This window comes from Nicotiana sylvestris, chromosome 10, assembly GCF_000393655.2.
Source record: "Nicotiana sylvestris chromosome 10, ASM39365v2, whole genome shotgun sequence".
Lineage (NCBI taxonomy): Eukaryota > Viridiplantae > Streptophyta > Magnoliopsida > Solanales > Solanaceae > Nicotiana > Nicotiana sylvestris.
In genome coordinates, this window is record NC_091066.1 from 81,440,870 (window position 1) to 81,460,786 (window position 19,917).

General features: G+C 39.2%; 1 protein-coding gene across 1 annotated transcript; it reads right to left on the minus strand.

Moving 5' to 3' along the window:
• Positions 1 to 11,353: 11,353 nt before the first annotated feature.
• On the minus strand, positions 11,354 to 17,837 carry LOC104224001 (uncharacterized). Its single transcript, XM_009775550.2, has 6 exons — positions 17,375 to 17,837; positions 15,962 to 16,230; positions 15,732 to 15,824; positions 15,580 to 15,651; positions 15,271 to 15,387; positions 11,354 to 12,665 (listed from the first exon to the last, which is right to left on the minus strand). The coding sequence occupies exons 1-6, from the start codon at positions 17,688 to 17,690 to the stop codon at positions 11,565 to 11,567; spliced, it is 1,968 nt and encodes a 655-aa protein (XP_009773852.1). The 5' UTR covers positions 17,691 to 17,837; the 3' UTR covers positions 11,354 to 11,564.
• Between the last annotated feature and the right edge of the window lie 2,080 nt (positions 17,838 to 19,917).

The following is a 19,917-nucleotide window of genomic DNA, read 5'->3' on the forward strand; positions in this document are numbered from 1 at the left end:
AATGAGAACGTAAGTGTTGTAAAGTTGACCGTAGTCGGAATAGTATAAAGACGGCCTCGGAATGGAAATCTGATGGTTCTGTTAGCTCTGTTAGGTGATTTTAGGGTTAGAAGCTTGTTCGGATTGTGTTTTGGAGGTCCGTAGCTAAATTAGGCTTGAAATGCCGAAAGTAGAATTTGGAAGTTTTCGGTTCGATACTGAGATTTTGATATGAGGGTCGAAATGGAATTCCGAGAGTTGCAGTAGTTTCGTTATGTCATTTTGGATGTGTGTGCAAAATTTCAGGTCATTCGGAGGTGGTTTGGTTGGATTTTTTGTCAAAAGCAGAATTTGGGAGATTTTTGAAACTTAGGCTTGAATCCGATATGTTTTGATTGATTTGGTGTTGTTTGAAGTGTTTTGAAGATTGGTACAAGTTTGAATAAGGTTTTAGGATATGTTGATGCCTTTGGTTGAGGTCTCGGGGGTTTCGGGGTGATTTCGGATGGTTAACGGGAAGTTTGAGGAAAGGTTGCAGCTGCCTTTCTTTGCTGCTTCTTGTATTTTCGTATCTGCGGTTTGGGGACCGCAGATGTTGCGCCGCAGAAGCATATTTTGGTCTCTTCAGCAGAAATCGCAGATGTGGTTATTTTTTCGCAGAAGCGGTACTGCATTTGCGGATTGGGAGTCGTAGATGCGAAAAATTTCCATTTAAGTGAAAAGTCGTAGATGCGATGTTAGTTCCGCAGATGCGAAAATCACTGGGTAGAACATATAAATAGTTGCCTTCTCAAATTTGAGGGATTCTTTCACCATTTTCATCCGGGTTTAAAGCTTTTGAGAGAGATTCTTGAGGAAACCAAAGGGGAAATAGCTTGGAGGTAACATCCTTGACTTCATAACTCATTTTTATGTAATTAAAGACCTAATTAGTGGTGAGAAATTTGGGAAAAATTGTTAATTAGGGCTTGAGTTTAAGAGGCCTTTAAATGAGGATTTGAGGGGCCAATTGGACTCCGATTTCAGTGTTCTTGTTTTGTATAGACTCGTGAGAGTACGAGGTTTCTGAAAATGTAAATTTTACCTGATTCCGAGACGTGGGCCCGAGGGCCGTTTTGGTTATTTTACATAATTTTGCGTATTAACTTAGAATTTAATTGTAGAATCAGTTACTTGAAGTGTTATTTACATTATGCAATTGAATTGAATAGATTTGGATCATTTGTAGTCGAGTACTCATGGCAAGAGCGTGGTTTCAGGTTGATTTTGAGCCGGTTCGAGGTAAGTGGCTTGTCTAACCTTATGTTGGGGACCTTCCCCTTAGGATTGATATATTTGGTAATTGAAATGCCTTGTATGTGAGGTGACAAGTGCGTACTTGTGCAAATTATTGGAAATCCGATTTTTCTTTAAGTACTTATTAGTATGTTCCTTCTCCTGCTTTTATTACTTGTACTATTAAGCTCGTTGTTAGCGTAGGAAAGCATGTCTAAGTGATTTAATTGCTTTAATTGTTCAATCTGTTTACCTGAACTCTGTGCAGGCTAGAATTATTTGTTACCTTAACATGAAATTTCCCTTCTCTGAATATTTTCTTGTCGCTGCTGTGTATTTACATTGGGACTATGGATGTGGGATTCCGGTAGCTCCCCCTTGTCTGTTTACTTTGGGATTGCGGGTTAGATTCCCGATGGATCCCCCTGCACATTTACTTTGGGACTGCGGGTTAGATTCCCGATAGATCCCCCTGCACAGTTATATGGAACTACGGGAATGCACCCAGTAGATTTCCCTAGAACTGGGTATTTTTATTTGGGGACTACGGATCGAGATTTTCGGTAGCTCCCTCGCGCATTGATAGTTGGACTACGGGATGGGATCCCGGGAGATCCTTCGGACATATATATGATGGACTATGGGACGGTATCCCGGGAGATCCACTGGATAGTTGTAATTGAGACTACAGGACGGTATCCTGGAAGGTGCCCTGGTTATTATCTCTGTGTTGAGCTGTATTTCCTTTCGTGGTTTGTTTATCTCTGTTCTAGTTGTTGTTGTTTATTTCAATTCTATGCTATTCCTTACTGTTGCACTTATTTATACTGTTTTATTCCACATTGTTAAACCTTATATTGTATTTAACCTCAGTAGGGCCCTGACCTTCCTCGTCACTACCCGACCGAGGTTAGGCTTGGCACTTACTGAGTACCGTTGTGGTGTACTCATGCCCCTTCTGCGCATGTTTTTCATGTGCAGATCTAGGTACTTATACTCAGGCCTACCATCCTTGAGGGAGGCGACTACTTAGAGACTTCGAGGTACATCCGCGTCCGCAGACCAAAGAGTCCCTTTCTATTCCTGCTTTTTAGGATTAGGCCTTTTTGTACTTTCTGCTCTTATTAGACAAATTTCGAAGTTAGAGCCATGTAGTATTTCTTTTTCTTAGCTTGTGATTCGTGGGTTTTCGGGTCCTGGATTTGGATATTGGTTTTGAGATTTATATATATGGTGTATGCCGAGCGGCACATTTAAACACTGTTATTACCTTATTTCCGCTTTTCAATTGTTTACTTCCGCAAATTTTGGTTTTCTTCCGTAAGTTAGGCTTACCTAGTCGTAGAGACTAGGTGCAGTCACGATGGTTCACGGAGGGCGAACCGGAGTCGTGACAATTCCTTACTCGGTCTTCTGTATTTCGCATACTTAAATCGAGCCAATTTTCCTTGAATTGGGATTTTAAAATAAATGGCGACTTGCAACGCCGTAAATAAATTTTTCAAGTGACGACTCTTATAAATTAAATAAATAATATCTTTTTAATAATATCACTTTAATTGAAAAAATCTCATTCCCCGTCAAAATGAGATGTGACAAGAGCAACAAAGCAATAAAAAAAAGTAAAGAATAGTGACAGCTCGGTGGAAGGATGCCACAGTGACAGAAGAAATTCGGAAAAGAACGGCACATATTTTATACCAACAATGGACCTTGCAAGAAGGAATAAGCAGAATCCTTGAAATTGAGATTTTGATGAATTACTCAAACCAGCAAAATCTCCATTTCTGTTTTCTCCATTTTCCCAAGATTTTATTTGAACGGGTGGCACATGTCTATTTGAACATTAATGGTCTAGATTTAATTAGTTGAAACCTAAGACCTTAATCATGGTAAAAATAATGGATATTTCCATATTTATTTCTAAACTTTGACATTCTCATTTCCTATTGGCCATAGTTGGCACCAAGAGAATTCCATCACGAAAGATTGAGCAGCAGATTTTGGACGAGAAATCGAAGATTCTTAACATAGAAATCAAGAGTTTAATATTAGCAGTGATTGTTAGAGCAAAAATAAAAAGGAAATAAATATGGAGTCAAACTCTAAAAGATCTCCCTCACGAAAGTTGTCTTGGAAAATATCATGTAAATATCATTTTTCGGCTAATTAAGCAAGAATAATTCATACAACAAAAAGTTTCTGAGATGAACATATATCCATTAATTCCATTTTCTTTTAGATTTTACTGGCGCTAACCCAGTGGTAGGTCAATTTACAGCAGATGAATGGCTTAACTCATTGATGATGCGTTGTATTTAATAAAATAAAGTAAATAATCTAGTATGTCGATAGAATCTGCTGCCAAATTTTGGAGGAAATAATCTTGGCGCTGGGAATTCAAAGTTCAGAAAATTGAATATGGAAATTGTTTGACCAAAAAAGAAAAAAAGTGTTAAACTTTTTAGTTAAACTAATTAATAGAGAAATGGAGGATAAATCTTAGCCAAACATAATTAACTCTAGATCCAAACATATTGGATACAAAAATCGAAAAAAAACCAAGCTTGTATAATATTTCTTAAGATGATTAACAGACATCAAATGTAAATGATAAGCTTACATCTTTGATATGTTTGTACCATACTCGTAAAAGTAAAGAAGAAAAAGAGGGAAAGTTGTTGATAGCTAAGAGATCTATCTTTGTTGATTTAATAATGGTGATTACAAGAAATTGTACACAAAATTTGGGTTATTGGTTTTGTTGTCAGGGATCTCTTCTTGTTCTTCTCTTTCACACATTGCTCTTCTCTTTCTTTGAATGGCCCCCCTCCTCTCTTGCCTTCTCCTCTCATATATATATATATATATATATATATATATATATATATATATATATATTATCAACTTTCCCCTTTATCCAGCGGTCTCTACCCAACAGACCCTCTCGTGACTACACTCTTTCTTACTTACCCGAGTAGTACGGCGTATGCGTTGTCGCGCAGGCCCTCCGACGGCTCGATCTCGACATTGGCTGAGGTGGTCGCAGCTGTTACGCCTCGTGGGTACGACTACGGCTTGGTCAACCCCTTATCGTTCCTTTTAAGGACAACCATCTTGTGGTCATATTTTAACACATACAGTTAGTCCCCCCGCCCATCGGAGTTGCCCTTTGGCGAACTCGATGGGAGGATTCTGTTGATTCAAAAGTTAGGAAAAATCTGAATATTATGCGCGGAACGAGGTCCTCAAGGAAAGGTGGCGACGTGACGCTTCAGGGGTTTCATTGGACCGTTACGTCAGTTTAGAATTGAAGCGTGGCATCAAATTATGATATCATAAATGCCCATCATGTGTCATCAGGGCGCACGTTTCCCAGGCACCATATCATTTCCCGTGCCCTTTCAGTTTTTTTTTTTTGATTGGCGGCTCTTGGGTTTCCCGCTCTAGGATATTTGTGTTCCTATAAATAAGGGGAATCCCTCATTTGATTGTTATGCTTTTCAATTTACCTGAGAGATTTTTACAAACTCCCACATTCTTCAGTCTTTCATACTTCTACTTTCATCAGAATTCGACGTGATCACTCTCCCTTTTCTTCTATTGTTCTTGTTTACTTTGATCACGATAGACAAATGGCTGGTACTTCTTCTCAGACTGATAGATTTGTTGAATCTCTGATGCCGAAAAATGACGTGCCCCTTCTTGAAGAGGGAATAGAGATGGTGGAAGACGAGGGATTTCCGATAGTGGATGAGATAGTTCTCTGCCCGGGGAAGATGAGGACTGACTTTAATAGCCCTACCAGAAATGAACCGGAGCCCGTCCCTTCCACTATGGATGAAGCGGCGATCATGGTGCTCAAGGCCAAGTGGGGAATCCCTGCTCATATCGAAATGGTACCAGCGACAGGGAAGGACATTGTACATTTGCACCGCTAGGGATACTGCAATTTTACGCATACCCCTTCGTTATCAGGTACATGCTTCCTCTCCCATCTCTGGTGGTAGACTTCTACCGCTTCTACGAAGTGTGCCCGGCTCAACTCTCTCTCTGTATGCGTACAAACTCTTCCTCATGCTTATCAAGTATGCGGAGCTTGTCGGACGAGGAATTTCCTTGAGGCACATGCTTCACATCTTTTCCCCTCATTTTCTTCGAAGTTCAATGATCCATATGCGTCATCGAGGAACCAAAAGTTTGGTGGTGAAGATGGACGATAAGGCTAATCGCCACTTTTGGGAAAGCTACTTCTATGTGCGGATAGAACACCTTGTGGAAGACTCGGCAGGGTTTCCAGAGACGCGGAACTTCGCTCGTGAGTTCTCCTTTATTTATTTTGTGATTCCTTTGAAGGCGGTCGTCGATCGTTCTCCTTTAGGTGATATTGCTAAGGACTTGTTTTTTCTTTTGCAGCCGAGAGACTACCTACCCCGCTAATTGATGGTATCCACGAGTGGGTGACCGTAATTCTTCCCCACACAATGAGGATTCGTGAGTGGGCATCCTTCCATGAGAAGTATGGGCGTAAGCCTCTTATTGGTGAGTCGCCCCGCTACAGTTTTTCTTTAATTCTTTACCTCATGGTTTTAACCTTGTTGTTATATTATCGTATTTCTTTGTTGACAGGGAGAGCACGAAGGACGAGGGCTCCTCCACTCTCATTCCGTCAACCAGCGCCCCCTGACCGGCCTGCACTGAGGGCCACTGTCCGGCCTGCGCCGAAAGCTACTGCCCAATTTTCGCCTATGACCAGAGCCGTGTGTGAAGAGGCCACTCCTCAACCAAAGACTCTGGTTCCTGCTGTCCGCTCAACGGGCAAATCTTCCTGCGCTGGTAGTGGAAAGGCCTCGTCGAAGAGACGACGGGTGGTGTTGGAAGTGTCTCCTCAAGCCGAAACATCTTCGATGGGTAACCTTGACTTTGCGGTGCCCGAAATCGGCGGTGGTTCCAACCCGGCCGTAGAATCTACGCCTGTTGTGAGCGGTCAACAAGCTGATGTGGCAGAGAGACGGAGTCCTAAGGTTGTCGTTGCTGTCTTGGGCGGCCCTTAGACATCCCGGCCGAACCGCACTTCTTCTTCATCCGAAGAGAGGGGAAAAGGCATCATGGTTGATGATTACGAGTCTGAATCCGACATCGATCCTGATGACGTTAGGATGTTCGAGGAGGGCTTTACCCGAACTGTAGTAAGAGCGGGAGGTCCTTCCCGAATACTCGAAATTCCGTCGGATCTCAACCTTCTACGAGACACGGTGGATTTTGTGCTGCAGTTTGACCTTCTATGCTCTATCGCAGAAATCGAAGCTCTTCAGGATGTCAGCGACACCGAATTGTCACGTGGTGTGGTCGCGATGGGCCTAACGGTAAGTTCCTCTTCATTGTTTGTTTTTCTTTTTCTCTTTTTTTTTTGTGACCTTGGTCTTTATCAACTCTTTTCTTCTTTTTGTTTTTAGTCTTACATGCTGGAGATCGAGAGTGCTCGTAGGGCCGAGACTCGGGCCAAGATTTTTCTGAAGATGCTCGAAAAGTATCGGTGGTATCGCAACAAATGTCGTGAGATGCACGAGCGGCTCAGGGCGGGTACTGGCACCCAATCCATTGGGGAGGAGTTGGAGAAAAGGTATCAGGAGCTGATGCAGTCCATCCGCTAATGCAGTGAGTTTGAGGAACTGCTCCGTGCCAAGGACGAAGAGCTTGGTTGGGAAAGGGGGTTGTTGTGGAGTGCGAGCATCTTCAAGCGAAGGTGTTGTCGTTGCAAGCCGAACTTGAGCACAATGCCACCAGAGTCGAAGCTTTGAGACTTTGAGTGCAGAATGGATGGGGAATTTTGACCGAGCTGGAGAGGAATGTGGCCGAGATGGAAAATACCGAGAATGCTTGGACGTTGGCTTTGGCGAGAGCGGCGGTGTTAGAGGACACTATATGCGTCCTCCAATCTGAGTAAGAATCTAAGAGGATAACGGCCATGTTGAGGGAGGTGCGGCTCGAGGAGCGTATTGGTGAAATTGACTGAGAGGTTTCGAGCCTAGGAGACCGGGTCGTGGCGCTCGAGGACGAGAAGGCGCAATTGTTGGCTCAGGTTGAATCCGCCTCAGCCGCTATTCCTCGCCACTTATACGAGCTGTGGGTCCATTCCGAGGCCCAACGAGATATATACAAGAGTTTGTAGGAGGCGGGCAGTGTTTCTGAGGCTGCCTTTGAAGTAGTTCGAGAGAAGGCACACGAGGCTCATGTCAATTGCGGCTACGACCCTGCGACACCGGAGGTTGGCGAGGATGCTAATGAGGATGGTTTTCCTGAAGACAATGATGGGGAGAACGACGGTGATGACGCCGAGTGAAAAGTTGTTGCAGCTTTCATAGTTTTTTTTTGTTTGTTTTGTTGTTTCTTCTTTTTTTTTGGGCATGTTTCGGCCTTTTGTAAGGTGCGGTTGTTTCCCACGTGTATTTATATAAAACAGTTGCTTTGACTTTGTTTGTGTACTATTTGATTTTCTTTTCTGATCCCTCCCATTTGTTATATTTCTCTTTTCGGCGTAGACCTTTGAATTTCTTTGTGATGAGTCCCTGATCTTTTTAATTGGGAAATCGACCTAGCGACGATCGGGTAGGATCCCATCGTATGAGTCCGAATGAAGTCATTTTGGATTTGCCAATTCGGACGAGATCGACTTCTGGCTAGTCAGTTCAGGCGAAATCAGTCTTGATTCAAACGAGGTCGAATTGAGATTCTCCATCTTGGGCAAAGTCAACTTCTGACTTATATTTGAACGAGTTCGACCTTAGAATTGCCGTTTTGGGGAAAGTCAACTTCTGACTTATATTTGAACGAGTTCGAACTTTTCTTTTATTTGACGGCGCCCGGTGGCTGTAAAGGTATTATTTCGAGCAAGGTCGTAATTATAACCCGTTATAATTCGAGAGAAGTTTTGGCGATGGCCGTTGGCCGTAGGGGTGTTATTTCGAGCAAGGTCGAAATAGTAACCCGTTGTAATTCGAGCGAGGTCGAACTTCTCTTCTGGCTATGGTCGTTGGCCGTATGGGTGTTATTTCAAAAAAGGTTGAAATAGTAACCCATTATAATTCGAGCGACGTCGAACTTCTCTTTTGGCGATGACCGTTGGTCGTAGGGGTGTTATTTCGAGCAAGGTCGAAATAGTAACCCGTTGTAATTCGAGCGGGGTCTAAATTCTCTTTTGGCGGTGGCTGTTGGCCGTAGGTGTGTTATTTTGAGCAAGGTCGAAATAGTAACCCGTTGTAATTCGAGCGAGGTCGAAATTCTCTTTTGGCGATGGTCGTTGGCCGTAGGGGGTGTTATTTCGAGCAAGGTCGGAATAGTAATACGTTGTAATTTGAACGAGGTTGAAATTCTCTTTTGGCGATGGCCGTAGGGCTGTTATTTCGAGTAAGGTCAAAATAGTAACCCGTTGTATCATTATTATTATTTTGGAGAACACTACATGTCGTCGTACTGTTTATGCGTGTGTCGGGGTAAGCCCCAGTGTGCTCGGCTTTATTTTTACTGGAGAATACTGGACGTTTCCTGGGTGAGTCCCAGTTTACTTAATTTTGCTTTTCATTGGAGAATATTGTATGTTTCCCGGGTGAGTCCTAGTTTGCTTAATTTTGCTTTCATTGAAGATTGTTGTACGTTTCCCGTTTTGAACCAACAAGAGAGCGTGGTAAGTTAAACCAAACAAAATCGTCTGTTACCTTGGCCTGGCATGTCGCCAAAAGGAGGAACGGCATTGTGGAGTCGCTCACTTTGCCTAACACTTGAATGAATTTGGTGGCCGTGTTCGGCTTCATCATTAACCGCGTCTAGGCTTCTGGTGGGTTGGACTCATCTTGCTCGCTGAGGTGTCGAAACCGAGTCCCGGTCCGACCTCGTCCAATTTGCACAAACAACAAGGGAAACACGTCACACTTCGTTCATAAGTCATCCAGTGTGTGTGTGTGGATGTGAAAATAGGACAGGATGTGCCCGCTCTTTCAAAGGATCACATAGGAGGCTATCGTCCCTTCCCAAGTGGTAGGAATACGGGTCGGTATATAATGTAGATACGTCAAATGGGGATGCGGTCATGCTAGACAACCGTGATTCTATTTGAAACATGCATATGGTGTGCCAAAACCATCGCTACAGGTGAGACGTGAGGTTTGCATAGACATCGGTTATAACTTCTATTTTATGTAGAGACCTGACCTAGATTGGTACGATTATCTCGAAGGCTTCCCTACCATTCTTTCGAGTTGGTGTTTGTGCCGAGATGGTGAGGCCATGACAACCTGGTAGTGATATTTGGTTGGTTCTAGATCTAAAGGAAACTAAAAAATTTGGCTAAGAAATTCCCACAGACAACGCCAAATTGTTTGACCAAAAAAAGTGTTAAACCTTTTAGTTAAACTAATTAATAGAGAAATGGAGGGTAAATCTTAGCCAAACATAATTAACTCTAGATCCAAACACATTGGATACGAAAATCGGAACAAAACCAAGCTTGTATAATATTTCTTAAGATGGTTAACAGACATCAAATGTAAATGATAAGCTTACATCTTTGACATGTTTGTACTATACTCGTAAGAACAAAGAAGGAAAAGAGGGAAAGTTGTTGATAGCTAAGAGATCTATCTTTGTTGATTCCGTAATGGTGATTACAAGAAGTTGTAGCCAAAATCTGGGCTGTTGGTTTTGTTGTCAGGGGTCTCTTCTTGTTTTTCTCTTTCACACATTGCTCCTCTCTTTCCTTGAATGGCCCCCCTCCTCTCTTTCCTTCTCCTTTCATATATATATTATCAACCTTCCCTTTTATCCATCGGTCTCTAACCAACAGACCCTTTCGTGACTACACTCTTTCTTCTTGCTCGAGTAATACGACGTATGCGTTGTGTAGGCCCTCTGACGGCTCGATCTCGACAGTGGCCGAGGTGGTCGCCGCTGTTACGCCTCGTGGGTCCGACTACGGCTTGGTCGACCCCTTATCGTTCCTTTTAAGGACAACCATCTTGTGGTCAAATTTTGACCCATACAGAATTATGCTCCTAACTTTGGTTAAAACCTTGTTTTAATTAATTAAATTTTGACCATTAATTTTAACATGTACATGCGTCATCCATCCAAGTAAAAACTTGGGGAAATGGAGAAAATAGGAAATGTGGAGGAGTTGGATCCCTGGCTACTCATTTTCAAGGTTAAAAGCCACGTCTCAGTTAAGCACGGTAAGGTTTGAAATACCCTCAAACAAAATTATAAAGATTTTAAGCTGACATGTCGAATCTATTATCATATTAAGAAATGGGAAGCGAAAGAGCAAGGCTGGGGAAGTCATTACCTTAGGCCCTCAAATACTACAGGCCCCAAAAAGTATTATACTCTATTTATTATACATAACATATAATTTTTATAAGTATTATCAGAAAGACATTTCAAAGTTTAATATTTTTTTAGTTTGGTTGAAGTTGTATAGATGAGTGAGCCAATAACAATAATTTTTTTCCGCATTAGTTAGTATATTACCTAATTCTTCAATTCTAATTTTTTATCCTTACATATATTTATTTCTTTATGTTTTATGATGCTCGACTTTCTATTTTCAACTCAATCTCTTGTCATGTTTGATTGATCCATAGATTAAAAAATAAATTGTTGTGTCTCATTAACTGCATGAAATTTACCAAATAAGTTTTAGAGGCGCCATAATATAGTTTAGCTTTAGGCCACCAACACCATCGGGCCGCCTCTTAAAAGACAAAAGAAAGAAAAACTTCTCGTCCCATTAATGGTTTTGCTAGAAGCTTAAACCAACACTTCTAGACTTCGTTCGAAAATACTTACACATTTTTAGCAAACAAGGCCATTCTAATAATTTATATCTTTTAAGTATATCCACATTGGGAACTTATAAAATAGCATATCTTTCCTTGAATGAGAGAACCTATTGAAACATAAACACTCGATCCTCATCCTCAGTAACTTAGAAAATAGTGAACTATATGTATGTACCGCATCCAAGCTTTTGACGTGTGTGCTGGTACTCGTTAAAAGGAATTTAAGCATGTTAAAAGAGCCTCAAATAACATGCGCACACATAAACTGATAAACTCCAACCACTAAGAACTTTAATTGAAAAAAATCCAACCAATTGCAAATATAACAAGGAAAACAATATGCAGCTCAGATATTCGGGTCAAAAGCTAAGGTTTAAAACAGTGCCTTGATACACTACAAGACCTAAAGACACCTAAGCAACAAAAATATGAAATATCTTTTAACAGATCCACTCAACCTCACAAAGTTGACTCACATTAACTTTGAGGTGATGCTTTTGCAACCCCACCACTAGGCTGAACAGACTGGGACACAGGAGTTGTGCCATCAGAAGCATACGCTGGAGGCTGGGCGTAACCACCAGCATAGGCACTGTTGTAAGGTGGTGGCTGCTGCTGGCCATAACTAGGTGGAGCCCCATAAGGTGGGGCACCATAACCAGGCTGAGCTGTTGGAGCACCATAGCCAGAAGCAGGAGGTCGCTGAGTGCCAGAATCAGGCTGAGCATAGCCTGATTGAGCAGCTGGTTGTGGATACCCAGGCTGTGCTGGGGGAGGCTGGGCATAACCACCTTGCGCGCTAGGAGACTGCTGTGGCTGACCATAAGCTGGCTGACTAGGAGAAGGCTTTTGAGTCTGTGGGGCCCCATAGCTCGCAGCATAGCCTGCAGGTGGCGGTGTCCCATACCCACCTTGAGAAGTTGGTGGCATCCCATAGCCTGCCTGAGTAGAGCCCTGAGATGGGTAACTACCTTGTTGGCCCGTGGCTGATGACTGAACTGGTGGAGGTGCTTGACTCCCATCGCCTTGTGTACCATATGAAGAATTCTGGCCATCTGATGTTGGGTTTGAGGCATTCCCATAACCAGCTGCAGAGCTATAACCCTGTTGCTGCTCATAACCAGTGCCCTGATAACCAGATTGAGGTGCAGGTGCATGATATCCACCATAGCCATCTTGGGAATAAGCTTGTCCTTGGCTGTAACCCGAGGCTGATTGCTGGTTGTAACCATAGGCACTATTATCAGTTGAAGCAGCTGTGCCTCCAGGAGTTTGTTGCTGCTGTGGTGGGGCCTGCTGGTTGTAGTAATCATAACCAACTCCCTGAGATTGTTGATTTTGGGCAGCAGTCTGATCCCAGCCAGAGGCATATCCAGCAGAGGCAGGTTGAGGAGGGTAGCCAGGGTAAGGTTGTTGAGATGTGTTATATTGGGGGGATGGACCAGGGTATGCGCCAGGCTGAACATATCCATAGCCAGGTTGCTGCATTGGGGCACCAGGAGGGGCCCAGCTTGTAGGAGGTCGAGCCTGATAACCTTGTTGATATCCTCCACCCATTCCTGGATTCCTAGCACGATTCTGCACAAGAATTACTGTCTAAATTAACCAAAAATGATTGATCTTGGCATATAAAGATAATTCACATATTAACGTAAGTAGGTAACTCACAGCCAGGTAACATAAACATAGCAGATAAAACAGTAGCAAATACCAAATACCACAACATTTAACAATTGATATTATGTATGCATCAAGACAGATGTAGACTTACTGGTTGGGAGGTACAAACTCCTGGCAGATGCCCATCCTCACCCTATTTGAAGTGAAGGATACCAAAGCAGAGAGAAAAAAGTATACACATTCTATATGTAGGCAAAATAACTCTTAAGATGGCAAGATACCACTATTTTTGAAGAATATAGCATTAAAAGCCTGGGTGACTTGCCAATACTAAAAGATGAGTCTGTTCATTATGTCATCAGCAGAGTATTCAAATTATATATTATATTGACAAGGAGTATCCAAATTTATATACCAACTCCATTTTAATACTCCCTCCGTTTCAATTTAGATGACACACTTTCCTTATTAGTCCATTCCAAAAAGAGTGATGCATTTCTACAATTGGAAATAATTCAACTTTAAACTATTCATGTTACCCTTAATGAGAACCTTTTAAAGTTCTAAAATGATACACAAATTAGACAAGCCATGAACTACAATATCAAGAATAAAGAATAAATGTGTTTTTGCACAGCAGCAGCACCAAATCTTGCAGTTCCAAGACGAACCCTCACTCCTTGCATTGGCTTCACATATATACTGAAAGGTGAAAACAAGTGTACACCAAAAACATAAAAAGCCAGACGGAGTGACAATTGATGTCATTTCATAACACCGTCAGGAAACAAATTCCTACATGATTCATCATACATGAAGGGCAACAGTTCACTCATTTTTCAACAATGAGACATGTCTTACTAAGACAACAAAGCAGAATCTAATAGTACTGCTAGCAATCAAGGAACACATGATCTAATATACTAATAGTCCTTTCAGCACTCCTAATCTCAGAGAGTTTGATCTTCATAGCCAATAATTAGCCAAAGGTTTATGGAGATAACAAACAAAATCAGATACTAGCAGCTAATCAATAATTACACAATAGATGGATTTTTCTTCTTCAAAAGAAACCAAGCAAAGCACTAGAAATCCTAAGGCACAATAAAGTTGTCCTCTGGTTGAATACCAACATAAACAATAGATAATAACACCGAATACTGTTTCTTGCAACACTTCTATGTGGTAAATTCATAAAATATCTCAAGTTACACAACCAGAAGATATAATGATAATCTCAACATATCTTAGTCTACTCCCTTGCATCCTAGCAAAAGCAGCCTCTCATTTACTCCAGAATATGACTAAAGTTATCAATAATCAGGTTGGAGACCATACCAGAACAATGTTGAGGGAACACCAACACTAAATGGTTTCATGGTGGTGTCACCATTGTCCGATAACTACTAATCCTACAAATTTTTCAATAACAATATCAGTGATCAGATATAAAATTAACCAGCATAGTTATATGGTGTCCCCTGAATTAACTAAGAATTCAGACCGAGAGTTGTTGCACAGCTGAGATTAGAATAGACGCTCAATATTAGGGAAATTTTTACAGACTTCGTTACCTTCAAGGAAAAAGACTTCTCCAAAACCTGCGCCTCAAAAAAAAAAGCCAAACATCTAAAGTCCAGCGATATATAATTCAATAGACATTGAGGCATGACTATAGTTTTCGATATGCCATCTTAAACCTGATATTGCCTTCGGATAGAAACCCATTCTCTTGCTCAAGCAACATCCAACTAATTAGAATAAACCAATGGGAAAAAATGGAGACACAGATAGGTGCTGTCACACTACAGATATATTCTGTGGATAACAAACTATTCATCCATAATATAATGGAGTTATATTTCAGGGTGGAGTAACATACTCTCAAGGACCTATTTGAAACTAGAAAGCATATGTCCAGTTAGGAATAAGAGTACTTCCTTCCAAAAATGAAGCACAGCAAGAGCCAATCTCCTTCGTCCAGGGATCATTGGAAATGAACTACAATTCCCACTAACTGAAGTTGTAGTCCAAAAAGTAGACTGGCAAAATGATATCTGCAAACACTATGAATTTCCAGCGAGACAAGGACGGATAGGTAATAAACAGCAATATACATACATGAAACTTTTAGACATAAATAATGACCATCCCGATAAATTTGGATTTAGGATCACTCAATTGGTTATTCATGATTCTCTAGCAACAAATGCAATCTGTAATTTTGATGTGTCGGGAAATCCACCACTGCTGAGAAAATTAATATTATATTGCCTTTTCAAGATGTTGATAGAGGAATTTAAAAACTCGGGATCAAGAGAACTACAAAAGCAGCTCTTAGAAGACTAAAGAAATCAAGTGCAGTGTCTTCCACAATGCAAAATCCACATACACATTAACAAACTACAGATATACGTCACCAAATAATATACAAACATAAATACTTCTAACATTTAAAGGAGGTTATGTATCATCTCGACGCCAAAGTCATCTGCCTATCATATTCTCACGATAATAAGTGGAAAGAATAGAAACTGAAGAATATCAATCCAGTTACACATACCTCACTAATCACTTCATACACCAGCTGCTTTGCAGCCTCAATCTGTTCACTTGACCCATCAATTTGTACTGTCCTCTCTTGTGAGGTATCACCAGGAGGCAAGTGCAAAGGAATCACCTGTGACAAGGTAGGAAAGGTAAGAAAGCTAAAGTAAAATCTCGATAAATAAATGCTTTTTTTTAGAAAGCAAAGGTTTTTACTGGGTCGTTGTTGTTTTAGAAAGTAAAGGACTGGAATTCTTCATACAACAAAAAACACTATTGCCACCAAAAACTGCAGCTCTATTTTGGGAAAGCTATTAAAAGTTACCTGAATACGAGCTCCCGTTCTTGCTTGCATATTTTTTATGGTTTCACCTCCTTTACCAATAACAAGACCAACCTAAAATAGATATAAATAGACATGAGACAAGTAGTAGAAAGCTGACCGCAAGATGAACGAACTACAACACTAAAACTCACCTTGTTGTTAGGGACTTTCATCGAAAATTGTTCTCCTCCAGATTGCTGTCCAGGTAACCTCCGGTTAACTAGACCAGAACCACCTGAATCGGCCTATTTCAAATACATAAATCATAAGTAACACACCGAGGACAGAAAATATAATAGTCAAAAGCATAAGCAAACTTGATATGATTCAACAAAAAGAATTACTAGACTTGACAATGTATAGTAAGACAGATTAGTACTACCTCAGAAAGAACCTCAGTAATTAACTGCTCAGCTTTAGCTATTTGGTCTGGAGTACCCATGAGTTCAACGGCTCTATTTGGAGAATTCGGATCAGCATCCATGTCTCTAGTAACCTGAATCTTGGCTCCAGACTGGAGTTGAAGATACTTGATAGTCTCCCCACCTTTGCCTATAATTACACCAACTCTGCCATTTGGTATTTCAATCTTCTTGCTTTGCCCCGGATAACCATATGAACTTGTCACCGAAGGAGTAACGATCGGCTTGTCTGCACTCGCAAGAAAAAACAAAACGTCTAACAACTCTACAAGATCTTATGATAGACCTGACACTCTATCAACATGATCAACATTAAGCATATAAAAATATACACTAAAACAAGTAGGTTAAAACACAAGCTGTACTACCTAGAAAACTAATCACATCAGTGGTAGCCAATAAAAACATTGTTTTGGTATGGACAAATATGTTTTCCATGAAAAATACCCCTCTGTACCAATTTATGTGATACTTTTCCCTTTTCGGTCTATCCCCAAAAGAATGACAAGTTTTTATATTTAAAAACAAACCAACTTTAAAATTCGCCATTCAGATGGTTTATAGCCAACAACTCTACAAGATATTATAATAGACTATCAAAATGATCATCAATAAACATATTAAAACTATACCCTAAAACCAGTAGATTAAAGCAAAAGCCATACTACCTACAAAACTAATCACATCAGTGGTAACCAATAAAAACACTATTTTGGTATGAACAAATATGTTTTCCAGGAAAACAATGACATTTTTATATTTAAAACAATCTAACCTTAAAATTCCCCGTTTACCCTTAATGGATGATTTATAGCCACACAGATTCCTAAGACTTGTTTTAGATCACAAGCTTCAAAAATCTTTGGAACTTTCTTAAAGTCAGCTTCACATAAAACTGGACCAGAGGGAGTATCTTGTTGTCCAGGTGTTTGGTTGGGTATAAAGTGGGAAATGATAATAGTACAATGAGCAAAACAGTAATTTCATGGATGGTCACTCAATTTTTATTTTATTATAATAAAGTCACTAAACTACCTTTCCCCCTATATATTTTCAATGAAAAATAATTTAAGTAAGAAAAAAATTTCCTCCCTATGTATTCTCTAGTGATAACAGAGTTGATGTTCAACAATCAATAATCATATTGAAGATATACACTTAAACAAGGAGGTTACATCTAAAACCCTACTAACCTTGCTAACTAATCGCATCAGTACTAAGAACGTATGATAACAGTACAATGAGCAGTAGAAAACTGAATTTTTCTATTTCAGTAAGAGAAATTATCTGTTACTTCAAAAATCATCTTACAAAACGCACAAACTAGGCAAACACAAAATCAATAACAGTAAAAAAGACAAGTATACCCTTACGTTCATATGAATCAAATCCACCGGCACCAGCACCAGAACCATTATTATCAACTCTAGGCTTTTTAGCTTCAGCACTATTTAAGAGCCGAGCAGCAATCTCCTGAGCCTTTTGCTTAGCCAACTGAAAATCATCCATAGGCGGCGGCACGCTATTGTAAGAAGAAGGAGGAGGAGCACCATCAGGAGGAGATACGGAAGAGATCGGGGCAGAAAATCCAGTGGGCCTCCTTGGGCCGGGCGGCGGTGTCGTTTGATCCTCGTACTTCCTCTTGTTGTTACCCGCTTCGGCTGCTGCGTACTGTGCTTCTTCCGCCATTGTTTTAGGGCTCAGATTCGGTTGAAGAAGGAAAGAGGCGGAGGAGAAAGGGTTTTCGAAACCCTAATGTGTGGAAGAAGCAGAAGAGTAGTGTGGGTCAAAGAGCGGGTGATTTTTATAGGGATTGACCCACCACTTTGTGAGAGCAGACTTAATTATTACAGAGCAGGAGTACTAGATATTTTATTTTATTTTCACTTTTTTTCCCTTTTCTCGTTTTTTTCCTCACTTATTTTGAAGAAATGGGATCGTTTGATTTGATGCATTCGATAAAATAACGTTTGCATTAGCTTTGAGTATTAATAAATTCTTGTTTGATAGATATTTGATAGATATATGTATTAGTTATATAAGTATTAGTTATATATTCTATTTGGTATTATCATATGCATAACTAATGCATAGAAAACCATGGTATTAGCAATGCAATGGGTTTTAATGCATGTATTAGCTTAGTTAAAGACAAAATTGTCCTTCAAACTTATGCTTGATTAAAATATGCTAGTTATTATATTAATGCAAGTTTAAAATAATTTAAATAGTGAGAAATAAAATTATACCTCTAGTAAATAAATAAATACTTAGCATATTTCCTTTTTTATAAATAAATATTTAGTTCTATTTTACAATACAGGTCGACAAATCAAATAATTTTTTTAAACTTTTTCATATAAAAATATTTCTCAACATATGTTTCTTTTAAAAAGTTTGAGTGATGGACTAGTTTTGAGGGTATTTTTGTAAACAAGCAATTCTTTTAGAAATTGTGCAATGCTTTAATACATCAAACCAAACAATGGATAAGAAATATGTCAGCATAACTAATATCAGCATAACTAATGCAAGCATAACTAATACCAACATTACTAGTACATCATATTCAGCATTATTCTTATGCACCCTACCAGACGACCCCTATGTTCCATGGAACTGTGTAATTAAAATTTATACAAACAAATTATTAATTAATAATTACAGGTAAATTTCTTGAGAAGATATCAATAATCAAATAAAAGTACTAATTAACGTATGGTAAAACTTATAATTAATTAATAGTGTAAAAAACTTTGTATACTATCTCTCTCTCTCTCTATATATATATATATATATATATATATATTAAAGCAAGAAATTTACCATATATAATTGACATTATGGTTAAGCTAAGTGACAAGCTAATAAATGTCAATAGTATATGGTATTTTTATTCTATATTCTATCTATATATATATATATATATATATATATATATATATTAAAGCAAGAAATTTACCATATATAATTGACATTATGGTTAAGCTAAGTGGCAAGCTAATAAATGTCAATAGTATATGGTAACTTTATTCTATATTTGACTATTTTAGTTAAATACAAATATAATATATATATATATACGGAATTTGAATTATATATATATATATATATATATATGAATATCTATATATATATTAGAGCAAGAAAGTTACCATATATAATTGACATTATGGTTAAGAGCCAGTTTAAAACTTGGTTTTTTGATGCTTATAGCAAAGATGATTTAAACAATATTTCTCAAGAGTTTTACGAAACTTGTGCTTTGCATAATCAAATTATGTATTTTGTTCCTTGGTTTATAATAATTTATTTGTCTCTTTATATAAAGGTGTTAGAAAGGGTTTAATTAAACCCAATAATAGGTATGCTGACAAACCCAGAATGCAAACTTACTATTATTCTATATATATATACGAATATCTATATTAAAGCAAGAAAGTTACCATATATAATTAACATTATGGTTAAGCCAAGTGGCAAGCTAATAAATATCAATAGTATATGGTAATTTTATTCTATATTTGACTATTTCAGTTAAATACAAATATAATCTCTCTCTCTCTCTCTCTCTCTCTCTCTCTCTCTCTATATATATATATATATATATATATATATATATATATATATATTAAAGCAAGAAAGTTACCATATATAATTGACATTATGGTTGAGCCAAGTGGCAAGCTAATAAATGTCAAATAGTATATAGTAATTTTATTCTATATTTGTGTCACGACCCTAAACCCGGACTCGATCGTGATGGCACTTCTCGTGAAGACAAGGCCAGCCAACTAGTCCCAATTCAATTTTTAAACAGTTAAATATTAATAATCAATCTAAGCATGAGTAAATAAGCCAAAGACTAAACAAAAGATAGTATAATGTGCGGAATACAGCCCAAACATAGCCCCGA

What these genes read in the sequence shown, in the direction of transcription:
- LOC104224001 (XM_009775550.2), bottom strand. Translation starts at nt 17,690, where the DNA reads ATGGCGGAAGAAGCACAGTACGCAGCAGCCGAAGCGGGTAACAACAAG. An exon ending in TGGATTTGATTCATATGAAC is followed by an intron (nt 16,231 to 17,374) that starts GTAAGGGTATAC and finishes TTGCGAGTGCAG; the next exon opens with ACAAGCCGATCGTTACTCCT. An exon ending in TGAAAGTCCCTAACAACAAG is followed by an intron (nt 15,652 to 15,731) that starts GTGAGTTTTAGT and finishes TATCTATTTTAG; the next exon opens with GTTGGTCTTGTTATTGGTAA.